At 39.8% G+C, this 15,426-nt stretch overlaps 1 protein-coding gene across 1 annotated transcript in view; it reads right to left on the minus strand.

The window, feature by feature from the left end:
- Nucleotides 1-15,426, minus strand: part of PRDM11 (PR domain containing 11) — a 41,059-nt gene that overhangs the window by 20,355 nt on the left and 5,278 nt on the right. The window contains exon 4 of the mRNA XM_015427333.1: nt 15,098-15,165. Within this exon, the coding sequence (XP_015282819.1) occupies nt 15,098-15,165 (68 nt within the window). The remainder of the gene's footprint in view (nt 1-15,097; nt 15,166-15,426) is intronic.

Raw genomic sequence — 15,426 nt, forward strand, 5'->3', positions numbered from 1 at the left:
ATGGCTTTATAACTTAACCAAGGGAATAAAGGTGTGTGTGTGTGGGGGGGGGAGATGTAAAGAATTGTCTGAGGAGGACTGACCACGTTCCAGCAGGGATGGAATGCTGAGATCATCTGAGTGTCAGTTAAAAGGGGGGGAAGGGAGAGTGGGAGAAGTCAGCCTGCTCAAGTCATGAGAGCTTAGAGATTCCTGCAAGGGGTATTATTTGTATATAGGCAGGGTTTCAGTTGTATCTCCCTGATTTCTTGCAGGCTCCCAGCTTGTCCAGAACTGATTATCATGACCTTGATCCCTAGAAGTGACTCTGAGGCCTATATTGAACCAGGTTCAGAGGTAATGTCTGTTCCAAGTTCTGCTGATAGAGGGATCAACTCAGACAGGTGGAAACAAATGTGAAATTGGAAACAAATGTGAAACAAATGTGGATTGTCTAAAGCAATGAATCATCATACTAAAGGTTCAAGACTTTTTCTCCCTTTGAACCTCCACCCCAAATCTCAGAAGACACACCTACAGGTTACCAAGTAGCATTAGGAGTGCAAGACTCCAAGCCAGAGCAGTATTTCCATGAGGAACAGGCTGGATAGCCATCAAGGACTTCAGCCAGAGAGAAAGGCAACAGTTGAATTTTGCCTCATGTCAGAGCAACTGGTCTGCTGCCTTGGAGCTGTCCCTGGTCCTGAAGATCTGGCTTCTGACCTTCACTCTGCCTCCTCTCTCATAGAGGTGGTAAGCCTATTTCTCAGCTGCACCATTCTAGACTGCAGGTGTGATCTCACATCTATTTAAAACATTTATATCCCACCCTTGAAAAAGCCCTAAATTCTCCATTATATAAAAAAGAAGTCTGCATAAAGTTAGTGCGTCAAGGAGAATTCTTCTCTCTGGCTTCTAGCTTTCCATGTGGACAGAACCTTTGTACAGAGGAACATTCAATCCTGTGAACCCCCGAATGCAATCTGAATTGACAAGACTTAGGTTAACAACTTCTGTTTGAAACAGTCCTCTGTTTTTGCTCCTTGCTGCTCTGCATTCTATGAGTGATATCTGCTCCCCAAACCAGTCCTCAGAAATGCACTTCCACTATCTCTCATTGGCTCTGTCCTTTGCTCCCGGTCTGTTCCCAGTGCCCTGAAGTCCAGCAGAATAAGGTACTAATTGCTACTCATTATTAATTATAGTCTTTCAAAATACCTATGATATGGTTTTGTTATTGTTTGGTTTTTGCCTAAAAGTTTCAATCATATCTTTCCAATAATCTGCTCAAGCTATTTTACAATAAAAACCCATAACAAATAGATCAGTAATAGCTGCTTACAGGAAATTACAGGCCCAAACAATAAAAACTGCATGATTTTAAATTTTTAAAATAAAAAACCCTCTCACATATATTAAAAATACTGCTAACCATGTGATATACATTTTGCTTGCTTTAGACAGCAACCTGTTACATGCAATTATTTCCTCTCAAAATATGTTTTTATTAGGAATAGTCACATCCTTTCCCACCAACTTCACTTGTCCTAGACATGCTCAGAAAGGAATCCCTTGATCCCACAGCAAAAGCAAATAAACCACAATGGGTTCCTGAAGGCTTTCAGGGTTCGGGATACTTTGCAAACATACTGGCCGGCAATCAGTACAAACAACTGCACTGAGAAGCTTTCCACGTGGGTAGAAGCTAAAACATCTAGCAAAATCAGGAGAAAGAAAAGTTTCAAGAAAATATAGCAATAAAATCTGACCACTGTACCAGAGTGTCACTTTAGGAATCACAAAGACAAAAAGGAGATCCATAAATGTCAAAACTATGTGTTACATGGAACTAGACATCTCAGGACTTCAGCCACTGACAGAAGAATGACCCGACCAAAAATCTGAGTTTAAATATATTTATTTTTAACAAAAATAGTAATAATTTCATCATATATAAGACATAAAATATTGGATAAGCACAGCATTAAAATCCAAAGGGGCACTTAAAACATGCCAGGTTCAAATAATCACATTTAAACATTTAAAAGAGAATTCATCCCTTCTTGCTAACTCTCCACATCAAAGAAGTAAACTGTGGGATATACCTTCATATGCACAAATAATGGGTTTTATATATGTCCTACTTTTCTCACATTGGGGTTTTAGTCTACATATCCTCCCATAAAGGAAACCAGCCCAGATAATCCATATAAATGTTACTAAACACAAGAGCAAAGATTTCCAGGTGCCTGAAACCCAGAATATCTAGTTCTCTGAGAAAAGCTCAGCAGTAGCCAAGGATGGCATCTACTTGTAAAGCTTATACAACAGCAGCAATTCTTCCATGATTGAAATCTTGGAGACTGCTTCTGCAATTATATCACCAATACCACTTCTGTCAAAGATAAAATACAGCTATCTCATTACTCCCAATGATCTGGGGACCTACAAAAGAAACTTGATCATCACTATTCAGTAACAATTGCCATTCCATTATATAGAACCATCAACACACAAGATGCTCAACAAAATTAACACAAAAAGATGTGCATCCCTGCCCCAAGCGGCTTACAATCTACACATATTTGCAGGGAGCAAGACCCACTTATTTCAGCGGTAAAATGCTTCCATATTCTGTGCACTATTCCCCTCAAGTAAATTAACTGGTGCTATAGCAAGTGCAAAATATACAAATATTTAATCTGATTAGTTAATCTGATGAATATACAAATATTTAACCTGGTTAATTCAAACTCACAAGTTTTCTTTACAGGATGTCATATGGCTTTTTCTCTCCCATAATTAGACAACAATATTATAAGAAAGGTAGGCTCTTCTGAAACAAGCTTCCTTTAAATCAGTCTTATCAAGATCACTACAGAATAGGCCTTGCCAAATGTGGTTTCATGCAGCTGTGGCTGAAGGGGATTCTCTTGTTACAGATGGCTGCAGTGTGCAGTGCTACATACAGGCAGGGGAGCAAGTGCAAGTGTAAAAAAGTTGCAGTGTCCATGCAGTTTAACCATATGTGCTATAAAACTGGCATACTGGCATACATAAACTCTTAATATCTAGCTGAGCCTAGCCTAGCCAAGCTATATAAAATTAGGTTGTGCCATAATTCAAGCAATATGGGATAGGTATATGCCTTCTATTTGTCCTTTGCAATGTTACACAGTAAACTAGCATAAAAAACATATGCAAGGAAGTCTTTGACTGATAAGAAGTATGCCAAAAGACAGCATGTTTGTAGCAATCTCTAATGTAATACAACAATTCTGTTGCAGGTAGGACTACATGGATGTATCTACCAGAATCTGGGCATGCTCCCTTTTTGCTTGATTCTGCAAAACCACCTCATCCTTCCCATCTCCACAAGTTAAGAAAAACAGCAGTTTGCCAACTAATTATGCTGCACTAATCATATTCTGATGTACTGCAGATGGAGAAAGATAATGAAGAAAAATCAATAGGTCAATTAGTATTCTCATACAAAATATGTTTGCTTGGAAAGTATGAAATACTACTGGCTTCAGAATAATTTATCTTCAAGCAAGTATACTTAATTTATCTTCAAGCAAGTATACTTCTAAGGTGCAACGTTATGTGCTACAGCTCTGCACAGATGTCACCCAATCCCTTCTTAAAGGCCTTGTGTTAACCCTGCCAGAATTTTTGCCTCTAACTTCAGAGTAGGACAAAAGTGGTTGAGAAAATAATTTATTTATTTATTTATTCATTCATTTATTTATTTATTTCTTCAAATTTATACCCCGCCCTCCCTGCAAGCGGGCTCAGGGCGGCTTCCAATAAAATACAAGTTACATTACATTATAATCTACAGTTGTTGGCAAACTTTGGGATTTTCTCACCCCTTTTTTTGGGAAAAGTTCTTCCAATTTATTTATTTATTTATTTTTGCATTTTCCACTTTGCCAGCATTTAAACATATAAAGTCTCAGTAGCCATATCCAAGGCAAGTAAGGTCAGCTGCTTGCATAAGCCTTGATAGCTGTAAAGGTTCTCTAACAGAGGTCAATTCAGAATCTTACTCAGGGCTATTCAGTGAGGCATACTCCCAAGAAAGTGTTCGAACAGTGCAATTCTAAGTTTCCCTTCTACATAGTGCCATTTGCAGAAGCAAAACAGAAAGAGAAAAAAGAGAGAGATTTTTGGTGATTGTTTTAATATTAAATGCAATTGTGTAAATAAGAAGCTTAAATAATAATGCTTCCTGAGCACAAGCGATCAAGGAAACAGATCTATGTATACTTTGCAGAACCAGAAAATCCCTTAAATATCACTTATTCTTATTTATTGTGTCACAAGTACACTGCATGTTCTGGTGCCGTGATTCAAAGTGCAAAGAGAAAGTCCTATTGTCAAGCTGCCATGGTTTATATTACTATTTAGAGAGGAACACTACTGACCTCCCATAATCATGCTTAAGAAGCGTGCCACATTAGCATCACCTACTTCCCCTCCTTAATACAAAGAAAGCTAAAAATTGTGCTTTCTCTTCCGTGTCCTAGTGGCACGAGCAGGAGGGGTCTGCTTGGGATGACTTTGGTCAATATCTTTCTTAAGCTCAGAAGAGCTCTTTGATACAGCTGTCTGCAAATTAATTACCTGACTCACACTAGAGACAGGGCCTTTGTTCAAAGTTTGGAGCTCATCCTTGATTTTGGTCAGGGTCTGGCACATCTGACTAACCTGCCCAGTCAGATCAGCCATCTTCTGGCTAATCACAAGCATGTTATTTGCCATGTCTCTGTGGATTGTCACTAGCTCCTGACAGAACTGTCTGAATAGCTCCGTCTGTTGAATATGGGAGTTGAAGAGCTGATGGTCAAAACCAGAGACAGGAGAGTTTCGAGCACATGGCCTAGAGGTCTTGCAGGAAGACTGGGAATACGAGTTTGACATGTTCTGCCTTTGGCTAATCACATCCACGTGGTCTGACAAAGATGAAGAATGAAGGAAAGGTGGCAGAGACATCTGGTCAGCTTCTATGGAATCCCTCTGCAGAGATGAAAAATGATGTTCCCGCGAGGGGCCTGGAACCTCTTCGTCTTCATCAGCTTGAAAATGAAAAAGAAATGTGGATTATTTGCAAGAGGACCTTCCTTCAACAATCTGCTTCAAATAAAATCAACAATTTTGATAAAACCCAATGGCTTTTCTAGAAAGGTGTAAGGATTCAAATAACAATCACTTCATGTGAAATGGAATGTCCATTTAAGAAATATAGGGGAGAGCCAACCAGGGAGAATAAATATGTCATCATAACAGGAAAGACCAGAGCCGTATTATTAAGAGCTAAGGCAAGATGGTACAGTGCTCCATTTCTAAGGAGCAATGTGCAAACAGCAGGCCTTACTCCCAGACTATTATTGGAGTTACTTGTAAAATTTTCCCTATGTACTTTGCATAATATCCACTGAATTATATGACTGAGTGCTATTCTTTGAAGCCACTGATCTCAGGTAAATGGAAAGCATACTTGTATATAAGACACGTACAAACCAATGCTGAACACAACACTTCCCTTAAAACACAAAATTACAAGAGCTGATAACTTGCTTGTTCTAAACACGTACTAGATACATTCGGAACCCAACATACATTGAGTCAGTTACAGGAAATCACTTTATACCTCAACCTGTGAGAATTCTTAAAGTTTTAATCAATTTCTACCATTACTTGTATTGGATCTGAAAATCTGTGTCAAAGGCAGGCATAGCTCCGTACAGGAATATTGTAGCTCAGTGGCAGGAAGATCCCAAATTGAATTTCAGCTTCTCTAGATGAAGGACATCATAGCAATGCTGTCCATCCAACACTCACTTCTATCTGAATTCAGCCCTGGGTTTGAGATGGAAATGGCCTTTGTTACCCTAACTGATGACCATTGCGAAAACATCCTTATTGGGTCTTCTGGACTTCTTGGCAGCTTTTTGATACTATCAACCAGTGCATATTTTGTAAAAAGAAAAGGTGCCAGTATTCATATATAAGGTTGCACTGATTTCAGTCAATTCCCCCCCCTCAAGATTTGTGGGAGCCACCCCCACGATGCTGAACCCATAACCAATTAGTACTGCTACAAAAAACCCTGCCATCAAACATGGCATTCTTCTGGCAAGGATGGCCAAGTTGGGAATTTGGGTGGAGGTCACCATGCTTTGGAGTTCTGCTCTTACTTAAGTGGCCAATTGCAGAAGGGGCTGCTGGAGTGCTGCTTGCTCAGGCCCAAAGCATTTATGCTATGGAGTCTGGCAAGGGTCCATCTTTCCCCACCACTGTTTAACATCTACATGAAGCCACTGGGAGAGATCATTCAGGGGCTGGAGTGACATGTCACCAATATACAGCTGACATCAAACACTATTTGTTGCTATTGGTTGAGTCAGATGGATTTATAGAGGTCTTGAACAGGTACCCGGAGAAGGTAATGGGATAGATAAGGGCCGACAAATTGAAGCTTGGACCTGACAAGACTGGGGCTTTGTTGGTCACTAACAAACCTGCGTGAGAACTAAGAAGGCAGCCTGTCCTGGAAAGGATTGCACTTCACCTGAAGGAGCAGGTTCAGAGCTTGGTGATGCTGCTAGATCTCGAATTAGGGTTGGAGGCTCATCTTCTGAAACACACTGAACCTTTTATCTGCTTTTACTAATTCTCAAGCTACAGTTGTTCCTCAAAAAGTGTGATTTGGTCATGGGTGATCCATGCTCAATTCCACGTTAGATTACTGCAATGTGTTCTGTGTGTATCTGACTTTGAAAATTGCCTGAACACTTCAATTAGTCCAGAATGTGGCAGTCATACTACTGCCAGGGGCTGGATTCAGGAATGATATTGCACTGGCTGCCCATGTGTTTCTGGGCACCTTTAAAGATGGAAATGGTTTGGGGCTAGGGCACTCGATAGATTGCATCCCTCTGCACTGTCCAGCCCACCCATGATCTGCCTCCCAAACCCTCTCTCTGTATCCCTGCTTGCAGAGGTGAGGCAGGTAGCAACCACAGACAGGGCTTTTTCAGTGGCAGTACCTTTGGAATTCCACCCCATTTGACGCTTGCCAGGTATCTGCCACGCAGTTTTTCAGGCATCAGGTCAAAATATTTTTAACCCGGGCTTTTAACTAATGAGTTTCAATTTCCCCCCAGTTGTTTTGAACATACAAAGCTGCCATATGCTCAGTCAGATCAATGTCAGCATTGTCTACTCTGACTGACAGCAGCTCTTCAGGGTCTTGGGTCAAGGTTTTTCATATCACCTACTGCCTGACCCTCTTAACTGGAGATGCCAGTGATTGACGCTGAGACTTTTTATGGTCTGCTTATAGCCAAGGACTGTTTAATGGATTTTTAAAATACTGCTCCGTGTTCGTTTTATGCTGTCTTTAGGCCCCTAAGTTGTTTTGAATATCGATAATTTAAGTTGTGTTTTATGATTTTTAAGTACTATTTACTTGTGAGCTGCCAGCAGCAGGCCTATGGAGAGGCAACATACAAATGCTCTAAATAAATAACTTGGGCACTTCTTCCAGGTGGCACAGACTATACTAAGCTAGAGTACACTGCTATGACCCAACACAGGCAGCTTCATATGTTGGCACAAGTTGCTGTAGGTGAGAAAGAGCCTAAAAGCAACATGGCCACACCCACAAATCTGCAGCCTCTCCATCCAAGGCAAAAGTTTTCACCACTGCAAGGTAGCAGCACAATCTACTACAGAAGCAACCCATTCATTTCTACCATACATCATCTAAAAGGAGCAAGCTCAACACCAATACAAAGTAAGAAAGCCAATTAAAAGGAGTTTGGACATACTTCACTGAAGGGTTATGGTGATGAGCATCTAGAATGGCTTAGTGGTCCCATATAGACCTGAGCATGAGACAATGGGCCACAGCGCCTCCCTTGCTCAATCATTTTTGATGACATTCTACCCATAGTCAAGTCAAGTGAAGCTAAAATCTATAGACCAAAACATTGCTTGAAAGACAATGATGAGCTTCTGGAGTCTTCCTCAGGTTTAACCCAGCTGCAAACTATTGCTAAAGCAGTATACCTTATGCATAAAGCTTAGTGCTTTTGTTCATAAAAGAATGAAAAGTATATTTTTAGATTTGTGATGCTTACCCTGAATTTTATTAATACTAAATAGAATGCATTAAGTGGTCAATCCACAAACACCAGTTTTAATTTTTTTAAAAAATGTGTATCTCATGTTATTAGCAAAACGCTCCTGAAGTGGCTTTCAACAGGTTTGAACACACTGTTGACTATATGATCATAAACATCACAAAAACAACAACAGAAAACCCATGGAATACAAAAATATCATCAAATGTTCATCTTGAAGAGGTTACAGCAAAGGGTGGTTCACACTACAGATGACTGGATTCCTCTAGCTCCACTCTGGTTAGGGTTTGATCCCTTTGCTATTCCTGGGGGTTCACTTTGATGATACTGCAAAGTTTCTGAACATTAAGGAAGAGAACCCCAGAGTAAAGAGAATGGTCCTCTCCTTAAACTCTGCCCCCCCCCCCAGCATCTGCAGAGACTAAAGGCACAAGAATATTTTTCTAAGTGCCATGCATGCTTATTTCAACAATCCTGTGATTTAGAGATTGCAATTAAAAAGCCCTTACACTTTGCTAAGGTTTCCTGGTTTTCATCAAGCACAGTAAGGTATACCCCTCCCCCTACCATTAAGTGCCATGGATGTGCATTTTTGTGATTAACGGACACTCAGAAAAGTGCTCCCAAGAATTCAGTAACATTCCTTAATGCAAATTAAATTATTCTTCAATGTGATAGGATGTCCCCCTCACAAACAGTCAAAGAGAAAAGATTGTCTGATAAAATACTGATACTTGCCATACATTGGTGAACCTTAGCAAAGTCATAGGTACACTTTTACTGTGTTCTCTAAACCTTGGTATTGTGGAACTGCATGACTATGCCCCCCACCCACACCTGCAGTCTCTGTGGATGCTGGGGTGAAAATAGGTAACCCCCCTCCAATGCACAATTTCCCCTCAAATTACTTACTGTAAATCCTATGTATTGGGATTAAATCTGATGAGTAGTCTTAGGGAGAAACAGAGTATCCTGACAGAGATTCCAGCATGGACATAATAAGTTCCATATGTATTAAATAAATGCACAGTCATGTTACATCCCTATATTTGCAACCTTTTGGTCTCAGCAGACGGGGGGAAGTATCATGGAAAATTAGGTCACTATCAATTCAGATTGTGTTGTATATGGCCAGTTCACAAAACTTCTTACATGCAGTGCAAGCCCATTCCCTCCTGCATGTGAACTAATCCCTAATCTATATCCTGAATTAATTAATAATGAAGATGTAGTTCAAATGTTGTGCCCCACCTCCACACCTTGATATATATGTGTGTAAAAGCCCTAAGCATCTCCACAGGCTGGAAGCAGTCACACAACACCTACCTTTGACCAAATTAGTAAAAACCGATTGCAGCTTATACCATATTATTTAATGTACAGCTGAACATAATCTATTCATTAGCTAAGACTGAGGAAGGCAACAGGGTAGGAAGACCAAATAATCACAGCTTATACCATGTTATTTAATGTACAGCTGAACACAATCTATTCATTAGCTGAGGAAGGCAACAGGGTAGGAAGACCAAAGTATAACAGGAAACACTAAACCCAAGAGCACGGTTTCACTAGTACGGCAGTCTGACCTTTTACATTATACACTTCTTTGTTAGAACTGATATGTGCAGTAGGGGACAGGGAGGAAAGGCAATACTTACAGCTGGTTGATGGGCTGTCAACCACGTCCAGATCCGCTCTCCGGAAGCCGTGCATCTGGTGTGACGAATGCAGCGTCGACTCGATGGCTCTCTCGTGGGCGGTCAGGACAATGGCCGAGGGCCTCCCCATGCTGCCGGGACTGGAGAGGGACCTCTGCATGAAAGTCAGTTTGTCTTTGGTCCTTCTCTTCATGTCGTCCCATCTGTGTTTAATATCTTTAACAGATCTGGGGACCTGGCTCACCGATGTGATTTTTCTGGCTATACTTTCCCAGATCTTGTCCCTGTCAGCATGGGATAGACGTATTGTCTCCCTTCCAAACAGCCTGGCTTCGTTCCGAGTCACTTCAGTGACCAGAATGTCCAGCTCCTCCTTGGAGAACTTGGGTTTCCTCTTTCGTTCTGTCATGTTCCTTGAGTCCAGTATCCCACAAAGCACAAATGGGTAAAATGAAATCAATGTGAAGCACCCCCAACATTACAGGTAAGAAACCTGGCCAGTTGTATATTCATGCCAGTTGTATATTCATGCTCACCTTCTCCTCAATTCATACCAAGCTTTCAATTTTTCTAGAAAGTGGCAAATACTTTACTTCTAAAATAACAGTAACTGGAGAAAAACCAACACACATCCTGCACCATGTAGTGTTTGTACCAAACATAACATTTTCACCTAAAAGAAATATTTGGCAGTGTTGTTTCATACTGAGAGATATGCAAGGTACTCCCTAGAATACACAAACAATAATGTCCCATTCAGTTCAAGGGCTTAATTCCTAGTAAGTGTGCTTAGGACTGTATCCGCAGTCATTCTTTTGCAATACAATTGCAGTAAATTCTCTTTAAATTCAAAATAAATTCTGGAAAACTACAACGAAATGGACTTTTAAAAAACTGGGGCATCTAGATGCAACATAAATTATTTGATTGGTTAAAACCAACTATGGGAAATAGTCCACACAGGGAGAAATCTTAATCAGGTCTACTCAGCAGTAAGTCCCACATTATTCAGAGGGGATTTCTTCTAGGAAGGTATATTTCAGATTGCAGTCAAAGTAACAACTATTGTGGATTTCCTACATCTGGGAACTTTACAGTGAGTTATATTTCCTTATTATTATTATTATTGTTATCAAAGATAACTATAAATAACATCTTTTTCTGAGGTTTAGTTAAAAGAAAACTGACAAGAACGTGCGATGCCACAAAGTAATACAGTTTTATTTCAAAACCGACGTATTAGCTTGTGACAAAAGCATCTTCAAAAATCACCAAGCACACCCACACAACCATGCAGTTTCACAAGACTTTATGAAACTTTCATATTAGAGGCTTCATGCCTGAAACTTCAATTCTATTTTAGCTGTTTCAGGGCCACTTCATGTTGTGTAGATACCCCTAGCACTTGTGATGTGCCCTGTGAGATACAGTCAAGGCGCTTTTTCTTCTTGAAGCAAACTTAGACTTCCCAAAGTATGTACATATGGAAAACACTTAGTAATTCTCCTCTCCTAACCCAAAGCTCACATTATGAGGGACACTGTACTGTTTCTACTAAATTGAATACATATGAACTAGACCACAAACGCAATGCTTTCATCCATGTATAAGAATCTCCTAAAAACAGACAAGGAGGTTTGCACAGAATAAATATATCACAAGGTAAATGCCACACGGTCATATAATTGGTAATCTACATCAGTTTTGTTAACTTTCCATAAACCTATGTAGATCTAAATGCTAAATATCTGGTACTCTACCCACACTTCTGTTGACATCTTTCACAAATGGAAGAAGATTTTTGTTGTTTCATTTGGCATTTCTTCAGTGATTCCTTCCTGCCTAATGTTTTAATTATTTTTGTAATTTTTTTATATGTATTTTAGTTATATTTTTAAGATGTGGTTTTATTATGTATGTTTTAATTTGTTAGCCATCTTGGTAGCCCTGATGATGGCAGAAAGGCAGGATTCAAATTTTGTAAAATAAAGATAGAATAATATGTGTTTAGCTCATGTTTGCCATGCTTGTTTATGTCCATACAGATTGTATGGGTACATGCATGGGATAACTCTTACATACACGTAAATTGAACAAAATGTGTTAGCGTTCAATATTGGATCACTTGTGTTCAGAAAGTCATGCTACACAAATGTGTACAGAAGCACAACATAGCATACAAAAAGCCATCTAGACTTGCTATAACATTCATGTAAAAGAAAACTGAACTCAGGCAGTTCACAGCACCACCATACTCCCTTCCCTCCCAAACAATCCTTAGAAACAAACATCTACCATGCTACTGTCTTTCTAAAGATAACTATACCTGACAATTGTGTTTCAACAAAGACTAGAGATCTTCTTGTTCATCTTAGCTGTTGGCTACATCTTTTTCTTTACGGAACAAAGAGGGGAAAAGCAGCCAGTGCTGTAAGATTATGGAGTACCTTCCCTCTCCTCTTCGTGGGACTGATTGCTTTTCACTTCCTACACCTCCCACCTCCCATTTCACAGTTGAAGTAGTAGACGCTTCTCTATGAGAAAGAAAGCAATACAGGACAGCCCAAAAAGAATGACACAAACTCTGAAGGGGGAACATTTGAGGAACAGGAAAGCAATGAAGCAGCAGACTCTGGCCATGTTATACATTACAAGTAATGCTTAATATTAAAGAAGCAGCCATAGGGTCCTTGATTTGCACAGGAGTTGAACTGAGGTGCAAAGGGGAGAACAGGATTAATCACTCCTGCTCTTTGAGCTATTTCTCCCCAAAATTCTCCTCCTCACTAGAGCTATTAGCCACAGAAGGAGAAAAAAGATAAAATACCTGTATTATACCTGCCCTCTCCCCACAGCTAATAACAGCTCCAAGGGGCCAAGCCTAATGGGAAAACCACTATGTGTGTGTGTTGAGTGCACATGCAGGGGTGGTGTTCATCCTCTCCCTCACCACAGCATCTGTTGTTTAAACTTAAGATGATGTTTGGAGGTCCAATAGCAAATCCCCCTTATAACATATAGTATTGCCCCAAGAAGGTGGTTAAAACGTCTTTAGGCTATACATTCTTTAAATACTACAGCATTCTTTAAAAACTATAGCATGTCAAGAAGTTTCTGTATGGTCTAAAGAGGCATCAGAAATTCCAGGCTACTTTTGGAAGAGACCGGCAGAATAAATCTAGATTCAAGAGAGAGGAATAAATATCAAACCATAATGCAATCAACCCTCTCCACTGAAACAGACTAACACTTTTCTCAGTTTTCCAAAATGCTTTTGAATCCTTTCCTGTTCATGAGTGCTCCTCATTCGGGGCTATCTGAAAACTGAATAAGCGGAATTCTATTGAAATGATCTTTGTCAGAAAGTTCACAACAGACATTCTTGTTTTCTCAGTCAATGTTCTCTCTAATTCTAATTTCATCCCTCTTTAATTCAAGACTGTGAGAGATAGACCAGAGGCAAAGAGAGTGTTAGAACAGACAAAAGAAAATACTTTCGCACAAAACAGTGGACTTAGTGTCATAGCTTAGATTTTTGTTCCCTCCCACCCAAAGGATTGGACAAATGTATAAATAGTAGGGTTATCAACAGTAGCATACAGAACTTCCATATATAGAAGCACTAATCTGAGTACTTCATGCTGGAGGAAACAAACAAGTAAATAGGGTATGACCATCATCTTCATGCCCCGCTCACAAGCATCCAGAGTAATCAGGTTAGCCACAGAGGAAAATAGGACTGGGAGGACCATGGTCTGACGCAGCCAGACAAACTGTGTTTTTATTGCCTATGTGCATCAAGATGGCTTGCCCTAAACGTACTGGTAAATAGCCTAGCAGAATTGTTTCATACACATATTAATCCCCCCCCCCCAATTAGCAGTTCTTGAATTCCTTTGGTATTCTTCTATAAAACAATGAAGTCACAGACTACACAACACAAAAATATCCTACATGGATTTAAACAAGTTACTATTCAGTATCAATATCAAACAGTTATAAACAGCCCTTGAAACTCAACCCTACACATGCTTATTTGGAAGGATATCGATCAAAGTGCAGTGAGTTTTATTCACAAGTTAGTGTGCACATGACTGAGTCCTAGTCATAAGAAGAAGTCACTGAAGTCTACGTTCTTGAGTGAGGTGAAAATAGCTACCCCCTTTTAGGAAGTTTGCTACTGTCACACTGTTCGAACTTTCATAATTTCGCAATGTCTTATAAGGCAACTCTTAAGCTATGCTACTGTGTCATATTTAAAATACATATTTTTTGCCAACTGCTTGGGATGTGTGGGCTGCACGGGACACATTAATGATTCAGCAGCATATGGGTATCAAACTGTTTCTGCACAGTAGGTCCACTGTTGGGTTTATAAAGATGCTTCAGAGTTCTATCGTTATATAACCAACAGGGCATACATATATTGGGATATCCCCTCATTTTAAACTCCACTTTGGGCAATGAGAAAGCATCAACATGACTATTTTAGCCCATTAGTTTTGTTCTCCACAAGAGGCAGAGGGATTTAAGCCAAGATGAATTTGGGTATTTGTGCAGTAAGCAACCTACAGTAAAAGAATGAGATTCGAGTCCAGTAGCACTTTAGGGACCAACAACATTTGAGAGAGTTTCGAGAGTCAAAGCTCCCTTCATCAGCTCTGACTCTCAAAAGCTCATACGTCAAAAATCTTGTCAGTCTCTAAGGTGCTACTGGACTCGAATTCAGCTCTTCTACTGCAGACCAACATGGCTACCCTCTGAAACAACCTACAGTAAGGGAACTTTTTAAAATGTGGATGTTAGCTTCTTTGCAGAAGTACCATGTAAATTTCTTCAGCTGTACAACTGAAACTAGCAATCCAGTCACCAACTCAAATCAGAAAAGAAAACAATGCTACAAAGAATGCTACAAAGGAAATTTCCCTTTCAGATATACACAGAAACCTCGAGGTTTTCCCGTCATTTGACAAAAGGGATAAAATCAGAATAGAAAAAGAATATATATTTTTTTAAAAAAAATCAACCTGGAAACTTTTTAAAAAGTCAAGAGAGAGATAACCACTTCAGAAAGGGTCATCTGTGCAGCTAAATTTTCTGCATTCTTCTCCCACACCTACTGTAAAACTCTGAAATTCCAAAATAAAAGAGAAAATACAAAAATGTTTGATGACAAACATGCTCTAAAACATTCGACAGTAGTCATTTTCTGAAGTATCACCACAAGAGAGAAACAATAGGTTTTGTTCCTTGTCTTCTAAGCATAAATAAAGAAGAAGAAAAAAAAGAATAAAGAGCTAGACTCACCTCATCCAGTTTGATGTAGTTTCATCTGTCCCATCTATGGATTTATAGCGGTTGTTCTTATCAACAATCTAAAACAAAAATGGAGGGAAAAAACCAGTCTAGCACAACACACTAAGCCAGAATGAGGAAGTGGGATAATTAACTTTTATTTAATCATAACAACATAAGAGACGCCAATGTTGGATCAGGCCAAGGGCCCATCCAATCCAACACTGTCACACAGTGGCCAAAAATACCAGGTGCCATCAGGAGGTCCACCAGTGGGGCCAGGACATTAGAAGCCCTCCCACTGTTGACCCCCCCAAGCGCCAAGAAGACAGAGCATCACT

The sequence above is a fragment of the Gekko japonicus genome, unplaced genomic scaffold (genome assembly GCF_001447785.1).
Source record: "Gekko japonicus isolate JY-2015 unplaced genomic scaffold, Gekko_japonicus_V1.1 scaffold1806, whole genome shotgun sequence".
Taxonomy (NCBI): Eukaryota; Metazoa; Chordata; class Lepidosauria; order Squamata; family Gekkonidae; genus Gekko; species Gekko japonicus.